The sequence below is a fragment of the Canis lupus genome, chromosome 23, assembly GCF_011100685.1.
Source record: "Canis lupus familiaris isolate Mischka breed German Shepherd chromosome 23, alternate assembly UU_Cfam_GSD_1.0, whole genome shotgun sequence".
Classification (NCBI taxonomy): domain Eukaryota; kingdom Metazoa; phylum Chordata; class Mammalia; order Carnivora; family Canidae; genus Canis; species Canis lupus.
This window is the reverse complement of record NC_049244.1, coordinates 33,089,036-33,109,487: the sequence shown is the minus strand read 5'-3', so window position 1 is coordinate 33,109,487 and position 20,452 is coordinate 33,089,036. Positions and strand designations below refer to the sequence as shown.

The following is a 20,452-nucleotide window of genomic DNA, read 5'->3' as shown; positions in this document are numbered from 1 at the left end:
GTTTATTCCTAGGTGTCTTACAGTTTTTGGTGTGATTATAAATGGGATCAATTCCTTTATTTCTCCTTCTGTTGCTTCATTTTTGCCATACATAGAAATGCAACAGATTTCTGTATGTTGATTTTGCCTTTCCTCATTTTTAAAAAAGATTTATTATTTTAGAAAAAGAGAGTGTGAGTGGGGATAGGGACAGAGGAAGATGCAGAGGGTGAGGGAGAATCTGTAGCAGACTCTCCACTGAGTGTGAAGCCTGATGTGGGGCTCAATCTTACAACCCTGAGATCATGATATGAGCCGAAATCAAGAGTTAGATGCTTAACCAACTGAGACTTCCAGGTGTCCCAGCATTTGCTCATTTTTAAATTTGTTGTTTTCTTGTTACTGAATTCATTCCTTACATATTTTGGATGTTGACTTTTTTTTAAATTTATTTATGATAGTCACAGAGAGAGAGAGAGAGAGAGAGAGGCAGAGACACAGGCAGAGGGAGAAGCAGGCTCCATGCACCGGGAGCCGGATGTGGGATTCGATCCCGGGTCTCCAGGATCGCGCCCTGGGCCAAAGGCAGGCGCCAAACCGCTGCGCCACCCAGGGATCCCCGGATGTTGACTTCTTATCAGATGTATGGTTTGCAAATATTTTGTCCCATTCTGTCGGTTGTTTTTACTCTTTACTTGATTGTTTCCTACTAGATGCTTTTTAGTTTGATAAGATCTCATTGTCTATTTTTGCTTTTTTTTTTAACCGGTGTTTTTGGGTCATATAAAAAAGAAAACAAATTGCACATACCAATGTCAAGAAGCTTGTTCTGTTTTCTTCTAGCAGTTTTAGTTTCAGACCTTATATTTCACTCGAGTTTTTTAAAAATGAAATAAGTGTCCAAGTTAATTTGTCTGCATGTAAATAACCAGTTTTCCCAGCATCCTTTATTGAAGAGATTTTCCATTCCTCATGTGTATTCATGGCACTGTTGTCAAAGGTCAACTGACCATAAATACATAGATCTATTTTATGGATAATCTATATTTTTGTTTTTATGCCAATACCATGCTTTTTTGATTAGTATAGCTTTGTAGTATATTTTGAAATTAGGTAGTGTGATGCCTCTGGCTTTGTTCTTGTTGCTCAAGATTGCTTTTGCACTTTGCAGTCTTTTGTGGTCCCAAATGAACTTTAGGTTTTGCCTACTTTTGCGAAAAATTGGAACGGTTAGAAGGACTGCATTGAATATGTAGACAGCTTTGGGTAGTATTTTAATAATATTAATTCTTCTAATCCATGAAGATGAGTTATCTTTCCATTTATTTGTTCAAATTCTTCAAATTCTTTCATCAAGATTTTATAATTTTCAGTGTATAGATCTTTGAACCCCTTGGTTAAATGTATTACTACATTTAAACAAAATTATTTGATGCTATTCTACATGAGATTGTTTTATCTTTTTCTAGATACCCAATTAGCATGTAGAAATGCAATCAATTTTCATAGGTTGATTTTTTATCCTGAAACTTCACTAAATTAGTTCATTAGTTCTAAGTTTTTTTTTTTTTTGGTGGCCTTTAGGGTTTTATATATAAAATTGGCCCTTGAACAATATGGGTTTGAACTGCATGGGTCCACTTATACATGGATTTTTCTTGGTAAGTACAGTATGGTAAATGTATATTCTTATAATTTAAAAAAAAAACTCTTTTCCCTCTAGCTTATTTCATTTAAAAATATAGTATAGGGATCCCTGGGTGGCGCAGCGGTTTGGCGCCTGCCTTTGGCCCAGGGCGTGGCGCGATCCTGAAGATTCAGGATTGAGTCCCACGTCGGGCTCCCGGTGCATGGAGCCTGCTTCTCCCTCTGCCTGTGTCTCTGCCTCTCTCTCTCACTGTGTGCCTATCATAAGTAAATAAAAAAAAAATTAAAAATATAGTATATAATACATGTAACATACAAATATGTGTTAACTATGTTACTGATAAAGGTGTGTCCTTGTCTGGCTTTGGTATAGGGTATTGCTGGCCTATTAAAATGAGTTTGGAAAAAAAAATAAAATGAGTTTGGGAGTGTTCTCTCCTCTTCAAATTTTGGGAAGCACTAGTATTTATTTTCCTTTACCAATGAAACCATCAGGTCTTGGGCTTTTCTTTTTTGGAAGGTTTTTGATTGCTGATTCTATCTCCTTACTCATTATTGGTCTGTACAGATATTCTATTTCTTCATGATCCAGTCTTAGTAGGGTCTATGTTTCTAGGAATTTTTCCATTCTTGTATGTTATCCAATTTGTTGGCGTATTAATATTCATAGTATCTTGTGATATTATTTCTGCGTAATCAATTGTAATATCTCCTCTTTCACTTAGAATTTATGAGTCTTCTCTTTTTCTTAGTCTAAGATTTGTCAATTTTATCTTTAAAAAAAAAACAACTCTTAGTTTCATAGATCTTTTCTACTGTTTTTCTAGTCTGCGTTTCATTTATTTCTGCTCTGATCTTTATTTATTCTTCCCTCTGCTAATTTTAGGTTTAGTGTGCTCTTTTTCTAGTTTCTTGAGGTGTAAATCTAGGTTATTTCAGATCTTTCTTTTTTTCTTTCTGCTTTTACTGAAAGAGAACTGCTTTTACTGAAAAAGAACTGCTTTTACTGCATCCCATAAATTTGATGTTTTGTTTCTATCTTCATTTGTCTCAAGATACTTTTTGATTTCCCTCTGATTTCTTCTTTGACTAATTGATCACGAGTGTTTCCACTTTCCAGATATTTGCAATTTTCCTCCTGCTACTGGTCTCTATTTTCATACCACTGTGGTTGGAAAAGATATTTGATATAATTCAATCTTAAATTTATTGACTTGTTTTGTGGCCTAACATATGATCTATCCTGAAACTTTCTGTGTGTGCTTGAATCAATGTGTATCTTGTTGCTGTTGGATGGAATGTTCTGTATGCCAATTAGGGCAACTTAGTCTGTAGTGCTGTTCAAGTCTCCTGTTTCCTAATTTTCTGTCTAGATGATCTATATCCATTGTTGCAAGTGGGCTACTGAGGTCCCTATTATTATACTGTTATTTCCCCAATCAATTCTGTTAATATTTACTTTATATACTTAGGTGATCCAATGTTGGGTGCATATATACTCACAATTATTGTATCCTCTTGATCATTATATAATCATTATGTAATGACCCTCTTTGTCTCTTGTGACAGTTTTTGACTTAAAGTCTATTTTGTCTGATATTAAGTAATGTCACCTTGCTCTTTTGGTTACCATTTGCATGGAAGATCTTTTTCCCATCCCTTCACTTTTAACATCTGTGTGTCCTTAAAGATAAAATGAGTCCCTAGTGTGCAGCATACTGTGGGATCTTGTTTTTTAATCCACTTAGCCACTCTGTTTTTCAATTGGCTATTTTGATCCAGTTACATTTAATTATTTATATATAAGGACTTACTACTGCCATTTTGTTAATTAGTTTTCACTACTGTGTAGTTCTCTTATTTCCTTTCTTGCTGTCATCCTTTGTCATTTGCTTATTTTTTTCTAATGGTATACTTTGATTCCTTTCACTTTATCTTTTGTGTATCTACTATAGGTTTCTTTTTGGTTAACATGAAGCTTACAATAAAACAAAGTGATAACAACCTATTTTAAGTTGTAATAACAACTTAAGTACAATTGCATACAAAATCTGTATGGTTTAACTTCTCCTTCCCCAACATTTTGTTATTGATGTCACAATGTATTTCTCTTCTCTAATGTACATCTAGCATCAAATTATTATAGTTATTTCTGATACTTTTGTCTTTTAACTTATATATCAGAGTTAAAAGTGATTTGTGCAATAACAATATAGCATTATTCTGTATTTTACTATATTCTTATTTTTCAATGAATTTTATACTTTCATATGTTTTCCTATTAGTTGGCATTCTTTCCTTTCAACTTGAAGAACTCTTTAGCATTTCTTATAATCCAGGTCTTCTGTGATGAACTCACACAGATCTTGTTTGAGAAAGTCTTTATATCCCCTTCATTTCTAAAGGATAGCCTTGCCAAGTATAGTGTTCTTGGATGGCACTTTTTACTTCTGGCACTTTAAATATATTATCTCACTATTTTCTGGTCCGGAAGGTAGTCTGCTAAGAAATTCACTGCTATGGATTCCCTTGTATGTGATGAATTGGTTTTCTCTTGCAGTTTTCAAAATTCTGTCTTTGACTTTGGAGAATTGGTTTATAATGTATCTTGGTGAATATCTCTTTATATTTTATGTTTGGGGGTTCCTTGGACTTCATGGATCCAGATGTTCATTTCCCTCTCCAGATTATAGATGAGTAACGTTTTCTGTCATTATTTCTTTAACTAGTTTTCTCCCTTTCCTTTATCTGTTCCTTCTGAGACTCCCATTAACGTGGATATTGTTTCTTTTAGTGGTGTCCCATAAGATTTCTAGGCTTTTTGCCCTCTTTTTCATTTTTTTCTTTTCCTTTTTCTGTCCTCTGGGTAATTTCAGTTGACCTGTCTTCATGCTCATTCTTTCTTTTGCTTGTTTCAGTCTGCTGGTGAAGCTGTCTGTGAAATTTCAGTGCAGTCATTGTGTTCTTCAGCCCTGCATATGGTTACTTTTGTTGCACTTCTCATTTTCTTCATGTATTGTTTCCCTGAGTTTGCTTAATTCTGTTTTTTCTTGAAGTTCACTGAGATTCTTTATGAGAATTATTTTGAATTGTCACGCAGTCTGCAGATTTCAGTTTATTTTGTTCTTTTGGTGGTGTCACAATCCTTTGGTTACTCATGATCCTTGTGACACTGCATTGGTGTCTCTGCATCTGAAGAAGCAGGCACCTCTTTCAGTCTTTTTTTTTTTTTTAATTTTATTTATTTACGATAGACACAGAGGAGAGAGAGAGAGAGAGAGAGAGAGAGAGAGAGAGAGAGGCAGAGACATAGGCAGAGGGAGAAGCAGGCTCCATGCACCAGGAGCCTGACGTGGGATTCGATCCCGGGTCTCCAGGATCGCACCCTGGGCCAAAGGCAGGCGCTAAACCGCTGCACCACCCAGGGATCCCCTCTTTCAGTCTTTAAAGAGATGTTAGGGAATTGTCAGGAATGCCCTTTAGCAGTGTGTGTTCAGAAATTCTGGGCAAGCTGTCTAATGGGATCTGTGGGTGAATTTGTGGCTGGAATCCTCAGGAGGCCCAGGTCTTCAGGTGAGAGGGCTTGGGGCTGGGTCTATCGGGGCTGACGTGGTAGTAACTGGGTCTTGAGCCTGAGTCTGCAAGGAGTGGTCTGCTGTTGGGATGGGTCTGTGATGCCAGAAGTATAGGTCTTCAGTGGTGGACCTGCAGCCTGGATTTCTTGAGGCTGGCCACTGTTGCGAATCTACTGGATTTTGCTGGAGCCTGGGGAATCTCGGGGCTGATCTGGCACTGGGGCAAACTTGGGGCTGCAGGGGCCAACCAGTGCTGGACAAGTACGTAGAATGGGTCTGCAGTAGCCTGCTTGGAATCTGGAGTGGTGAGGTCTGGCTTGGTGCTGGAGTGAGCCTAGAGCCTAGAACCACAGGGATAGGTCTGGAGCCTGGGTCCATTGGGGTGACCTGGCATTGGGCTGGGCCTAGGGGATCGGTCCACTGATGCTACCCTGATGTTGGCGTTCACTGGGGAAGGCCTGTTTCCTTACCCATAGGGAGGGTGTTTCTTCATATTGGGCTGCCTGGGCTTTGGAGTGGGGTGATACAGGTAATATGAGATTTTCCTTTCTACTTCTTCATCTTTTCTTATTTCTGTGCTCCATCCAGGTGCTGCAATCTCTTACCTGGAATTCTTAGGTCTTGTGAAGGTATTTTTATGCACAGATAGTTGTTCAAGTTGATGTTTCTATGAGGAGACAAGCAATGGAAACTTCTATTCTGCCATGTAGCTGACATCAATCTCTTATAGCTAAATTTTAAAATTGCATATATGACTTGCATATTTAAATTTCCAGTATATTGGACTTTTTGGATGGGTTCTCTAATTTTCATAACTTGTCTATACTTTCTCTTGTTCCATCTTTTTTGTTCTTTCTATGAGGTTTATCTTCTAAAATTTTTGGTTTTTATTTCTATCAGTTTTGATTTCCCAGGATGCTGTTTTGGTTCCTTGAATGTTCCTTTTATAAAATGTATAATTCTGGGCAGCCCCAGTGGCACAGCGGTTTGGTGCTGCCTGCAGCCTGGGGCGTGATCCTGGAGACCCTGGATCGAGTCCTGCGTCAGGCTCTCTGCATGGAGCCTGCTTCTTCCTCTGCCTGTGTCTCTGCCTCTCATTCTCTCTCTATGTCTCTATAAATAAATAAACAAAATCTTAAAAAAAAAATAAAATGTATAATTCTGTTCATGTTCTGTGAATGTAATTTCTTCTATTATATATAGTGTCTTCTTATTGGTACTATAGGTTTCTTTTCCCTGAGGTTATCTGATTCATCCATGTTCTTTCCCCCTTCTATTTGTTTGGTCTCTACCTTTTATGTAAGAGGTTTTACTTAGTGTTTAAAGATCCTTTGTTTCTTGATCATATTTAAGAGTAGATGCTAAAAACCTGACTGGAAGTTCTGATCTATAGGTTCCTTTACTATAAAATAATTAGGTTGGGTTCTTTCCTAGCAAATGATCCAATGTCAAATGTTCAAGGTCTTTATTATTGGGTTGATCAGCTTCTTCAGAAAAGCATCTTTTATTCACCTGCATAGAGGTTCAGAACAGGTTGCCTGGATTCTGTAGGTTGAGTGAGGAATGAAGACTGGGCATCTCAGCATTCAGTATGCATATACTCATTTATTCTGTTTTCAATATAGTACCCATACCTTCAGCTGTGCTCCCCAGTCTAGAGGCCCTCTATTTTATACTCTCAGGAAATAAAGTACCAGTCTTCTACCTGAGCAGAGATGATCCTGGAGGTTAATCATTTGTTCAAATAAATTTTCTATAAAATGTTCTGGTTTTTATTTTTTACCTTTATTCCACCCACCCACTTCCATGGTCCTCCAAGTTCTGAATGTTTGGAGGTTTTATTCTGGGATATACCCAGAAACTGGTATATCCAGTTGCTTCTTGGTTTTTATCTTTGTTAATTTGTGATTCAGGTAGTCTGCTAAGTTTATGTACTTTCAGTTTCCAAATATTTATCTCTTTTCCTTTGTTAATAACAAATTTATTTTATTCTTTTCTTAAAAATTTTAAAAGTAATCTCTATACCCAATGTGAGGCTTAAACTCATGACCTTGAGATCAAGAGTTGATCTACTGAATGAGCCAGTCAAGCACTCTATGAATTTATTCTTTACCAAAAATTTCTTCACTGTCAGTTTAGTATAATTTCAAGAGAGACTAAAAGTGATTAAATTGCTATCTTCAATAAATAAATAAATAAATAAATAAATAACTATCTTCACTCAGTAGGTTATTCACACTGTATTATGGATGCTTTATCATTTAGCATTGTCACCTGGAGTAGCAAATTTAGGTGTGTCATGAATGAATCACAAAATATGAAGCCAATTGCATTAACTGGTGATAGGAACAAATAAATATTTTCTAAAAACCTATTGACCTCTGGGGGCAAGTAAAACTCAAGATAAGGTTCTAGGATACTCTTGGTTAACTTATTTGCAGTCCTTGAGGCATATTAAGAACCTCCATATATTTAATAGTTTTAAAAAATATCTTTTGAGGAAAAAAGGTGAACTTAACTAAGTTGTGATTATTATTTTCAAGTAAGTCACACTAAAATCTATGTGTACCTTTATTCAGAGAGAGAAATTTTCTAGTATCACAACAGATTAAATATTTAATACTTGCAGAGTTCTGATAAAACTATTTTTAAAAGTTATATCAGCTTAATGTTTAATGTTACCATTATAGAACAGAGGAGACATTCATTGGCTCAATGAACATATGGTAATAGTTTGGCTGTGGTGAGATCTAGTCATATCACACTCTACTTTGAGTTTTATAAGTTTCAAAAGAATACTACCCCACTTTGAAATATTTCCTGATTATGAGAAAAACCTTGAAGAGATCTCATGAGCAGAGGGCTACAATAAATGTGGCAATATGTGGTTGTTATACCACTGTATCACAACTTTTTTAGTAATAATGTTTTGTGTAGTACAAATAGGGATAGTAGACTGTCCTTTGACTAGTCTCTAAGGTTTCTTTAGCCTTTAAATTCCTTATTATCTGTCTTTAGATAATAAACACTAGGACAATAGGAAGAAGGCAACTCTTGGTTTTGACAAGCACCTAATGGGACTGAAGTGAAAGGCAAGTTATTTTACTGAGAAGTATAAACTACTTTAGTCAGTTGCATTTTAAATTAAGAACTAAGATAAAAGGGTCTATACAATAAAGAAGCTAAAGCATACACTTTAATAAGTCTTTGTAATTCATATGAGATAAGGCCAGAAGGTGAAGAGACAAATATATTGCCTTGATATTTGCCAGAGTCACATGACAGCTGCTCTTAAATATTGCTCTTTTTAATAAAAAGGATCAATGTACAAAAGAAAGATGTTTTTAGGCCTAGAACTAGAAAAATGAAACAAGATACCTTTAGTAGACAGTTATTTGTCCCTGAAAGTTTAGAAGCAGGGGCTGGCTGGCTAGTTAAACACATACAAGAGGACATGTTCAGAGGGGAATTTTTTATTGGAAATACTAGGTACTTTCTAAAATTTTTCTTTCCAATGTAGATTTTTTTTCCTTACCAAAGGTAGTATTTTCTGAGTCTAGAAGTAATGACTATTTGTTGCCAGAAAACAGAAAAGCACACAAAAGGAATGACTATCCACAGAGAACTAGTGCTAAATTTTTACTATATTTGCCACTAGTTTTATTGGTTTTAAAGCATAATAATGTTCATGACAAATAGTACTTTTACAACCGTAGACATAAACAAGATTAATTCTTGACCTTGGGCTGAATGAAGTAAAGTTCTAGACTAAACATTTCTGACCCGTGATAATTCCTATAAGCTACTGAAGAAGTTAAGTTCTAAGAAACTCCATTATTGCTTAGAGATTAGCTAAATATATATTCCTTTGAATGATTACTATAAATATTTTAGCACCTGTAACTTCAAAGGCACTGGCCTACTTCCCTCAGACATAAAGATGAATGAGATAGTTGCTGATAAAAACACCTAGTCAGAAGACCAAGATAGAAGCAGAATGTGATTACAAAACAACAACAACATAGAGTTTGATTTTGATGTATAGACATTTCTCTTATTACTTTAAACAGTGAGGCTTAACTGTCTTCTGCTCACATTCTGCTTTAGTAAGGCACCATGAGGCACTGACAATACACACACTGGGTGCCTAGTAAGTGCCAACAGAAGCCATGGAAACATCTCAAGTCAAAATTAGAAGGTTTTTTTTTTTTTTTTTTTCCTCCATGATTGGCCTCATTTTTTAGTCTCTTACACAATAAGGAATTTCAGGACACCAAGAGAACTCTCTTTTAAGGGATTCCATTGCCTAGCTAAGATACACATGCAAACATGCTCTCATCTAACAGACCATATGTCATAGTGATAAAGAGCCCAGGATTTGGAGTCATACAGACCTGGATTTGAATCCAAGCTTGGTCACTTACTAGGTTGTATAATCTTTCAGAGCTTCTGTTTCCTTTAAATGTAAAATGGAACCACTAAATTGATAGTGATATGAGGATTAAAAAAGCCATTGCATATGAAACACTTGTCATCTGGCCAAAATAAAGCCTCAACAATATGTCAGCTTATTAAATAGGAGAAAGGCAATATGCAAGGCAGAAATGGGACCCAAAAGAAACCTCTCCCCCCACCTCCACCCACCAAAATCTCTGTTGGTGATGTTCCTTTATGTAGAGATCCATAACTGGATCTCAAGATATGAAAAGTTGACCTGAGGAGTTCTGCTTATAGTAATGATGAATTAAATATTTTGGATTAACCCACCCACTGACAAAATCTGTAGGAAAAATACTGTTTAAAGGCAGTGGACTAAATTAGCAGGATAGTGAAGAATTATCTGGATAGTTCCAGATTTAGAAGGAAATCCAGAGAGGAGGAGCCTAGCATTTGGGACCATCTTTCCTTTGAGGAATCTGCTGATTCAGGAAGAGGGGGCCTGAGAGTTTGAGAAGATACATAAGCTTTGATTTTGCTATTATTTTGTTAATGATTTTTGGGTCTTTGTGAGGGATGTTGGGCTATAGTTTTATTTATTTTTTGTATGTGTTTGGTTTTGGTATAAAAGTAATACTGGCATCATAAAATAAGTTGGGAATTGTTCCCTCTTTTTTTATTTTCTGGAAGAAGCAGTGTAGAATTTGGTATTTCATCTTCAACAAATGTTTGGAAGACCACAACAGTGAAATTATCTGAGCTAACAGATTTATTTTTTCAGAAGGTTGTTAACTTGAATTCAGTATTCACATTAATACAATATGTTGTCTTTTGTGACTGGTGTCTTTTTTTTTTTAATTAAAAAAAAATTTATTTATGATAGACATAGAGGGAGAGAGAGAGAGGCAGAGACACAGGAGGAAGGAGAAGCAGGCTTCATGCAGAAGCCCAACGTGGGACTTGATCCCAGGTCTCTAGGATCACGACCCGGGCTGCAGGCAGCGCTAAACCACTGTGCCACCGGGGCTGCCCGTGACTGGTGTCTTTTAAATTTGCATAATGCTTTCAAGATTCAACCATATTTTGGTATGCATCAGTACTTCATTTTTTTAACTGCCGAATTTTTGGTTATATGGATATATCACATTTGTTTATTATCCCTCCATTAGCTGATGGATACTTGGGGTTTTCCTATCTTTTGGCTATTATAATACTGCTATGAACAAAGGTGTCCAAGTTTTTGAATGAATGTTTTCATTTCTCTTGGATATCTTCCTAGGAGTAGTACTGCTGGGTCTTTAACTCTCTGAGTTAAAGTCAGAGTGTTTTCCATATTGGCTGCAGCATATTACATTACCACTGGCAGCACATGAAAGTTTTTTACATTCTTGTCAATACTTGTTATTATCTGACTTTTTGATTATAGCTCTTATTGGGTGTGATGTGATATCTATCTTATTGTGGTTTAGATTTGTATTTCCCTGATGACTAATGATATCAAGAATCTTGTTATAGGCTTATTGGCCATGTATATATCTTCTTTGGAGAGATGCCTATTTAGATATTTTGCTCATTTTAATATTAATCTGTTATTGAGTTGTATTATTTATATATTCTACATACAAGTTATTTGTCAGATCTACAAATATCTATAAATATTTTCTCCCACGCTATGGTTGTCTTCTTGCTTTCTTGATGTTGTCTTTTGAAGTATGAAGGATTTTAATTTTTTTGAAATTGATTTCATCCATTTCTTTTTTTGTCTATGCTTTTGGTGTCCTATCTAAGAAACCACAGTCATAAAAATTACTCCTATGTTTTCTTCTAAAAGTTTTATAGTTTTAGTTCTTATATTTAGGTCTGTAATCTACTTGAGCTAATTTTTCTGTATGATGTGAGGTAGGGATCCAAATTCATTTTGCGTATCAATATCCAACTCTCAGTACCATTTCTTAAAATAAATTTTTATTTATTTATTTATTTTTTCACCCATTTGAATTATCTTGGCATGCTTGTTGAAAATCAACTAGCCATAAATATGACTATTTATTTACTTCTGGATTCCTATTCAACTCTTTGTCTACATGTTGATCTTCACACCAGTATCACATTGTCTTGTTTACATTAGCTTTGCATATTTGGTATCAGTAAGTGTGAGTCCTATGCTTTTGCTTTCTCTCAAGATTGTTTTGGCTAACTCTGTAGTTCTATATGAATTCAGAATTCAGCTTTTTTATTTCTACAAAAACAACAACAACAAAAAGTAGCTGGGATTTTCTTAGGAGTTTCTTTGAATCTACAAATCTATTTGTGGAGTATCCATTCTAACTTTTTTTTTTTTTTAAGATTTTATCTATTTATTCATGATAGACATAGAGAGAGAGAGGGGCAGAGACACAGGCAGAGGGAGAAGCAGGCTCCATGCAGAGAGCCCGACACGGGACTCGATCCCCGGACTCCAGGATCACGCCCTGGGCCAAAGGCAGGTGCTAAACTGCTGAGCCACCCAGGAATCCCCCATTCCAACTATTTTAAACCTACTGATGCATGAACATGGGATGCCTTGATTTCATTTAGATCTTCCTTAATTTCTTTCAACAATGTTGAGTAGTACTGGCCTTGTAGAATGAATCTGAGAGTGTTCTTTACTCTTTTATTCTTTGGAAGTTTGTAAAAAGAAATGTTATTTTTTCAGGTATAGAATTTAGTAATTCATCACTAACATACAACACACAGTGCTCATCACAAGTGCACTCTGTAATCCCCAGGACATTTTTGATGCCCACCTCCCCCTTCCAGTAACCATCAGTTTGCTCTCTACAGTTAAGAGTGTTTCTTAGTCTGCCTCTCCCCTGTGCCCTGCCCCCATGTTCATTTGTTTTGTTTCTAAAAATGTTTGGTAGCCTTTTCCAGCAAAGCCATCTCAGCCTGGGATTATTTTTCCTATCCAGAGTTTTTATTTCATCTTGAACCAGTGTCCCTCTAGGAATTTGCTCATTTTGTCTAAATTATGTAATTTGTTAGTATAAAGTTGTTATATATGTAAATTCTTTTTATTGTTGTAAGGTCAGCATTCATGTTACTTCTTTTATTATAACCTTAATAATTGAATGCTGTCTCTTTTTTTCTTGATCAGTGTAGCTAAGGCCCTATTAATCTTTTAAAAAAAATCTGACTTTTGATTCCATTGATTTTCTCGCTTGTTTTTCTATTCTCTAATTTACCCACTTCAATCTTTCTTCTTCCCTTGTGTTTGCTATGCTTAAATTTGCTCTTTTCCCCCCCAGTGTCTTAAAGTAGAAGGTTAGCTCATTGATTTATTTCTTGTTTTTTAGTATATGCGTTTATAGCTATACACTTCTCTTAGCACTGTATGTATTATAGCCCATGAGTTTTGGCATACTGTATTTCCATTTTCATTCATCTTGAAGTTTTGGTACTTTTTCCTTCATTTTCATTCATTTCACATGATTTCCTTTGATGTATTCTTCTTTTATCCATTGGTTATTTAAGCAGTGTGTTCTTTCTACATGTTTGTAAATTCCCAAATTCCTAGCTGTTATTGTTAATTTTATTCCATTATGGTCAGAGAATATGTTTTGTATGGTTTTACTTTTTATAATTATTGAGGCTCTTTTATGGCCTGCTCTATGTCCTATCCTGGAGAATATTCCATGTGTACTTGAGAAGAATATATATTCTACTATTCTTAGGTGGAGTGTTCTATAGATATGTTAGGTCTTTTTGGTTTATAGTTTTGTTTGTAGTGTTGTTCATGACTTCTGTTACCTTGTTGATCTTCTTCCTCGTTATTCATCCATCACTGAAAGTAGGGTATGTAAGTCTTCAACTACTATTGTTGAATTTTTTCAATTCTGCCAGTTTTGTTTCATGTATTTTAGAGTTCAATGTTGTTAGGTGCATATGTGTTTGTAACTGTGGTGTCTTCCTGTTGGACATTTTACATGATAAAATTTCTTCTTCATCCTCTAGTAACTATTTTTGTATTAAAGTCTACAATCTCTGATATTTATAAAGTCACTCCAAGTTTCTTATGGTTTTTGTTTGCATGACATATCTTTATATTTCCTTTTCACTTTTTCTCCCTTTTAAATCTTTAAATCTAATATTTCTCATGTAGATAGCATATAATTATATATTTTTTTAAAATCCAGTCGTCTGAAAATCTCTACCTTTCAAAGAAATGTTTAATCCATCCATTCACGTTTATAAATTGTTATTATTGATATAGTTGGACCTTTGCCTGCCATTTTACTATTTGTTTTCTGTCTTGTCATTCTTCTCTGTTTCTCCTTTACTGCTTTCTTTAACATTATTTTCTAAGTGTAACATTCTAATTCTTTAATGATTTTTTTTGCTATATAGTTTTGAGTTAATTTTCTAGTGGTTGCTCTAGGGTCTTGCCATGTACATTTTTAACTTCCTAGAATCTACTTCAGATTTGTACTTAATGCCAGTGAGATACTGAAATGTTATTCCTATGTAACTCTTTTCCTTCTTCCCTCCTTTTGTGCTATTATTATACATATTACATCTATATATATTACAAACCCAAAACTACTCTCTCCTAATTATTACTTTATATAATTTATGTTTTCTAAAGATGCTGAGAGACGAAAAGATAACAAGTACATGTTCACAGAGTTTGTTATTCATGTTCTTCATTACCATTTCTAGTTCTCTTCACTTGTCCTTGTGGGATAATAGGGGTTCCAGAAGGAGGAAATCATGGATGAGAATTACCTGAGGAAAGCTTTTTCATAATTGAGGAAATATGAGAAATAAAAGATTGAGATTGAGAGGATTAATAGAACACTGAAAAAGATTGGAAAACGCATAGTCTTCATATCTTTGGAAATTTAGGTGATGTAACTGAAACAACTGAAACTTTCAAAATAATGGACTAATGACAAATTATAAAGATGCATACTTACTGGCATGGAAATGTACTGTTACGTGAAAAAATGTGTTACAAATTTATATAGTATTGATATCATTTAGTATATCTTTTGATGCAGGGAGAAAGAGTGGAGGAGGAGGGAAAAGAGAAGGAGAAAAGGGTGGGGAGGGAGGGAAAGGGAGAAGGAGTAGAAGGATATATACCAATGCTAAATATGGGTCATGGAATTATGAATGAATTTCATAAGGTTTTTGACTATATTTTATATTTTTAAGATAGTTAAAATATGTATTTGTCATAAAACAATAAAAAAACTAACCCAGCAGAAATGAGCAAAAGACTTGAAAAGCAACTTGCCTAAAATGAAATAAAACTGGCTGAATATGTATGAAAAAAATTCAGCCTCATTAGTAATCAAAGAAATGCAAAGTAAAATAATACTGATTTTTTAATTTATCAAATTGGAAACTATTTTTAAGCAGATAATATTCAATTTTAGTAGGGTTATAGGAAATATGCTCAGTACCTTGTTGATAAAAGTATAAAATTATACAATTTTTCTAAAGAGCAACTTAAGAATTTTTATAAATGCCCTTAAAAATGTGTATACCCTTTTAACCTAACAATTCCATTTGGGGGAGTTTATCTTAATGAGAAAAGTAGTGGATGTTAAAACTACTTAGCTGTAATTATTGTTTTGGAAAGCATTCCATAAAAATTTTAGAATGTATGGTAATTAAGACTTAATCCAATGGTACTAATCTAAATGTCCAAGAAGTATGTAAAAATATAAGAGACTGTATAATATATACCAACTTTTAATAATGTCTTATTCTAAATGTTAGAATTATTATTAAATTTATTTCTTCTGCTTATCTATGTTTTCTAAAGTGTCTATAATGGGCAATAAAATATTCTTTGAAATGGAAAACAAAGTTATTTAAAAATAATCTAATAGGCTGCCTAAGAAATAGCTTAGTTTTATTTCTACTTTATTGATTCCAAACCATATATCCAACATTTAGATAACTTTTAGAATCAACATGTAGACAGCTGAGTCAGTTATACTAGCAGGCATCACAGACTGTAGCCTCTCCATTCCTTGGTACTAAGCACAAACTATGTGCTGGGCACTGTGTTAACACAAGCTGGGAATAAATAGAAAAGAGGGACCAACAGTTTTGGCTTAAACAAGAGACTAGTTGCAAGAGACAGATGTGTATGTTCATGATCACAAATCAAGGTATGTTTGAGAGTACAAAGGAAAGGGAGAGATGATTCTAATTTATCAGTCACTCACAATTTGCTTCTTTCCCTTTCCCATTTACTACTGAACCATGAAGATCATAAAACAATGAAAACTCACAATATGTATTCCCACATTCTGTATAAAGGCTTACTATCCTGCTTAACCCCCAGGGCCAGCTCACATGTCACTTCACCTTTGTTTCTGGGGGTAAAAACACTTCTCTTGATATGCTGTGACTATGGATTCAATCTGAGGAGGCAGAGACTAAGTCTAATTCATCTTGGTACTCCTAGGTCAAGATGGCATCTATTGAGTATACATCATGACTTTTTCAAGCTTTCTTTAAGTGTTTTAACATTCCTGGCAAAGGAAACTTAGAAGTCATACCTGGCTGAATCACTAAACTCTTGTCTCTGAAACTAATAATATAGTATATGCTAACTGATTTTAAATTAAAAAAAAAAAAAAAAGTCATACCTGGTTGGGTTCCTTTTGTCTTCCTCAGAGATCAAAAACCAAACAAAATCTGCATAGCTCATTCTTCCCTCTTTCTGCACTGTTTTACCCCTGAAGAAAACACAGGGTTATAAAGTTTCCTGAGCAATTACTCAGATAAATTTAGTAGGATGACAGACTAAGAAATAAAGCAATATCTTTCTTTGGAAATTCAGTCAAAGAAAAATTAGAAGGCTGGAAACCTTATAAAGAGCATCCCTTCCATTGCCTATATTGTTTGCAAAGGCCTAGAGGGTGAAAACAGAAGACATTTGTGCAGGTGTGAAGAAAGAAGTCTGGTTTCCAATTTGAATGCAAATAATCACCAGGTTCAAATACTGTTACCTATATTAAGGTAAAGGGATAATGCCCATAAATTAAAGAATTACTACTACTGTCTTGTATGAAGCTGTGGTATGCAGGAAACCATGCTAAAATGCGCTTGTGATAGTGCTACCTGTAATTCATTTTTTTTAATAAGATTTATTTATTTGAGAAAGAGAAAGAGCACGAACAGGAGGAGGGGCAGAGGGAGAGGGAGAAGCAGACTCCCCAGTGAGCAGGAAGTCCAACATGGGCTCAATCCCAGGACCCTAAGATCATGACCTGAGCCAAAGGCAGATGCTTAACCAACTGAGCCACCAGGTGGCTTCCAGGTACCCTACCTGGAATTCATTTTTAAACTCAAATGCTTTTTCTTACCTTGTTACTGCCCCAGAGAATATCCTTTCAATAATTCTGTTTGATGAAGCTAAAGGTAAACAAGAGGTATGAGGCTAGTTAGAAACATGTTCTATAAAGACAATCCTTTTGGCAAATTTATTTTCAATAGCAGCAAGCTAAAACATCTTCCTTAATGAGAAGTTATGAGTATTTAAATTTTTACCTATGTATAATTTACATTTCTCAAAGTAAGAATTTAAGGTGGCATAATCAATCAATCAATCAATCAATCATTAGAAAAAGAACAGGTAAATGATTATGCCTGATAGCTGGGATATATTAATGTAGTTGAGTGCCAAGTTAGTTCTGAACATCGTGACGGCTAAGACAAAAATGTATAGAATTTGTACTGATCTTGTTAGCCAAGAAGACAACTTTTCCTCTAAAACAAGACAAATTTTATCCTGGCATGAAATTTAAGGGGAACTAAATAAAATAAGAGTATTAAAAATAAAAAGAAATTTAAGGGGAACTGATCAGCAGCTCCTAATATAAGGGACTCTGAGTGAAATGATAGAGAATGCTATCAAGTATAATTTTATAGAAGATACCTAAACATACCACAAATAAACTTTTCTTATATTCTTATTCCATAAAAGTCTAGGACATAACATAATTTTGAGAAATTCCATCAGTAACTTTTATTCAGAGAGAGAGAGAGGGAGAGAGAGAGAATTTTATCTTAAGATAGTATATTGCGGAAAAAAAAAAAAAGATAGGATATTGCGCTTTTGATGACAGATCATAGAGAATCCATAGCAGTGTAGGCCATTGTTGGTTTAAAATTACCAAAGGCTTTAGTTTTAACAAAAGGATATGCCAATAGATCTCAGACCTAGGGATTTGGTGAGGAAAGGAATCTATTCTTTTAAGAAGTGCTCAAGGCAATGGCATGTACACTACAATTTCAAAACAAGTTGATGAGGTCACTTGAGAGTTAGTAGCTACCAGCATCTAATTCTTTTGCACAGAGTTAGGTAGAGTCAACCTGAAGGTAAAATTAGTTTAGCTGAAGTTGTTGGGAATATGTGTGTCAGGATGGCCATGCCTGGCCATAAAGCTTATAATAAGGACTCTCTATACTTTGTTGAATATTAGTTTACAGGGCTAATTATTTGTACTATATAGACAAATAGAGGGCTGTACAGTAAAGACATGGATATTTAATTTCAAAGCTGAAGTCTTTTAAATTTGGAAGGTTTAGCCTATAATTGAAGATAATGTCCGATTTCGGACAGGTTGGTGGATTGGCAATTATGTAGTCTCAGTGACCCCTTCACCATGTAGGTCTAGTTGCCTAGTTTTCTAGACTTCAACACTTTAACATGCCTCTACTAAGTTGTTATGTGTGTATATATACAATATTTTGGGACTTAGAATTATGGTACATCAGCTAGAGAGATTGCTTTAGAGCCTATAAGGTTTTACATGACCTCGTGTTACATAGATGATCTGGCCACTGGTGATTAGAAAGTGCAGAGCTAATAAATCTGACCTGATACACCTGTGAGTATTTCCATTTTTATGCTATTCTGGTGACAGGAAGGTTATGACAACTTGAAGAAGGGAAGTATAGTACTAAAATGCTTGTTTACCAAATAAGTACATTTGAGTATTTTCTCTTGCTACCTAGTTGGCACCTGAGAACTGAGAGGTAGAACTCTTTCTTATATATGGAAAGTTCTATGAAACTTGACACCATATGGAATGAGCCTTTCTTTCATTTTAAAAGATTTTTTAAAAGATTTTATTTATTTATTCATGAGACACAGAGAGAGAGGCAGAGACAGAGGCAGAGGGAGAAGCAGGCTCCATGCAGGGAGCCCAATGTGGGACCCGATGTGGGACCCGAACTGGGACTCCAGGATCACGCCCTGGGCTGAAGGCAGGCACCAAACTGCTGAGCCACCCAGGGATCCCTTAAAAGATATTTTATTTAAATTCAGGTTGCCAACATACAGTATAACACCCAGTGCTCAGATCATCATGTGCCCTTCCTGAATGCCCATCACCCATTTACCCCATCCCCCCACCCAGATCCCCCTTTGCAACTCTTTGTTTCGTAGAATTAGGAGCCTCTCATGGCTTGTCTTCCTCTCTAATTTTTCCTCACTCAGTTTCCCTCCTTTCCCTTATGGTCCATTTCACTATTTATTAGAATGAACCTTTTCTTAAGATGTAAACAGTTAATCCACACATATATCAAATAAGAGAAGTGAAACTCAATACATTTGTTTAAGATTTGTACTCTGCTATATCTAAAAGGCTAAAGGCTAATTAAAAAAAATCAGCAGTTCCTGAGGAGATATTTAAGAATAGAAGAGGGATGATATTATGAGAAAAGAATGAGCCAATGTATTTTGGTGCTTGGTGAAGAATATTAAATCATCAGGTAATAGGTTCTAAGTTTACTACTGGTAAAAATGAAGCAAAAGGGATAATATCATGTGATATGTAATTTTTTTGCTTTCTGATAAAAGAAAAATTCATCTGCAGGGAAAATACTTAACTCTGGAACTAAATTCCAAAACATAAGTTTTTAGGAGTCCTGGAAAACACTGACATTTTCAGTGTTTAGAAACATTTTCATCTGTGGCTGTTTATAAACACTTAAAATGGGAAATTTATAAGGGTGTATACCCATTCTCTTTCAAATAAACTTTACATAGGTACAGATCTTCTTCATCATTAGAAAATAAACGTCACTATAAAAACTCACCAATTAATCAAAACAAAGACTCTAATTGTTTACATACTGTAAGTCTCTTCTATACTTGCCTTCTAAATAAAAAATTGACACCTTTACCTTTTCCCACATAAAAATTCTTGGCTCTTTAAAGAGGACTTGATTAGATAAAGAATTTAAGAAATGAGAATCTCTCATTCATATAACAATTCATATAACTCTTGCCTTCTTCAAAACAGTTAAGTCTTACCATCTCTAAAACACTTACCCTGGTCATTGTATCGAGATAAATCGGCCTGGCTGATGTAGAGGTCATGATCACTATCTAGTTCCCAGAATTTACAATAAATAACATAGAAATGTTCATAGGAGAAGTAATCTGTGATTTGGTTTATATCTTCCTCTTCTTCCAAAAGGGCTAGAGTCTGAAATAGTATGAAGAGAAGGATTAGTTCATTTTTAAATTATGAAAATCAGCTTTGGCCATTTTGCAGTCTAGTAAAGTTTTATTTTATTTTTATTTTTAAAAATAATTTATTTATTTATTCATGAGAGAGAGAGAGAGAGAGAGAGAGAGAGAGGCAGAGACACAGGCAGAGAGGGAGAAGCAGGCTCCATGCAGGGAGACTGATGTGGGACTCGATCCTGGGACTCCAGGATCACGTCCCTGGACCAAAGGCAGGCGCTAAACCACTGAGCCACTCAGGGATCCCCTAAAATTTTATTTTAAATTGAATTAA

General features: G+C 35.0%; 1 protein-coding gene across 5 annotated transcripts in view; it reads right to left on the bottom strand.

Moving 5' to 3' along the window:
* PPP2R3A (protein phosphatase 2 regulatory subunit B''alpha) overlaps positions 1-20,452 on the bottom strand; it is a 190,975-nt gene that overhangs the window by 42,377 nt on the left and 128,146 nt on the right. For all 5 annotated transcript variants that reach the window (XM_038570952.1, XM_038570954.1, XM_038570953.1 and 2 more), the window contains 3 exons: positions 19,981-20,137; positions 17,006-17,054; positions 16,286-16,375 (listed from right to left, as the gene is read on the bottom strand). In XM_038570952.1, coding sequence (XP_038426880.1) covers positions 16,286-16,375; positions 17,006-17,054; positions 19,981-20,137 — 296 coding nt within the window. The remainder of the gene's footprint in view (positions 1-16,285; positions 16,376-17,005; positions 17,055-19,980; positions 20,138-20,452) is intronic.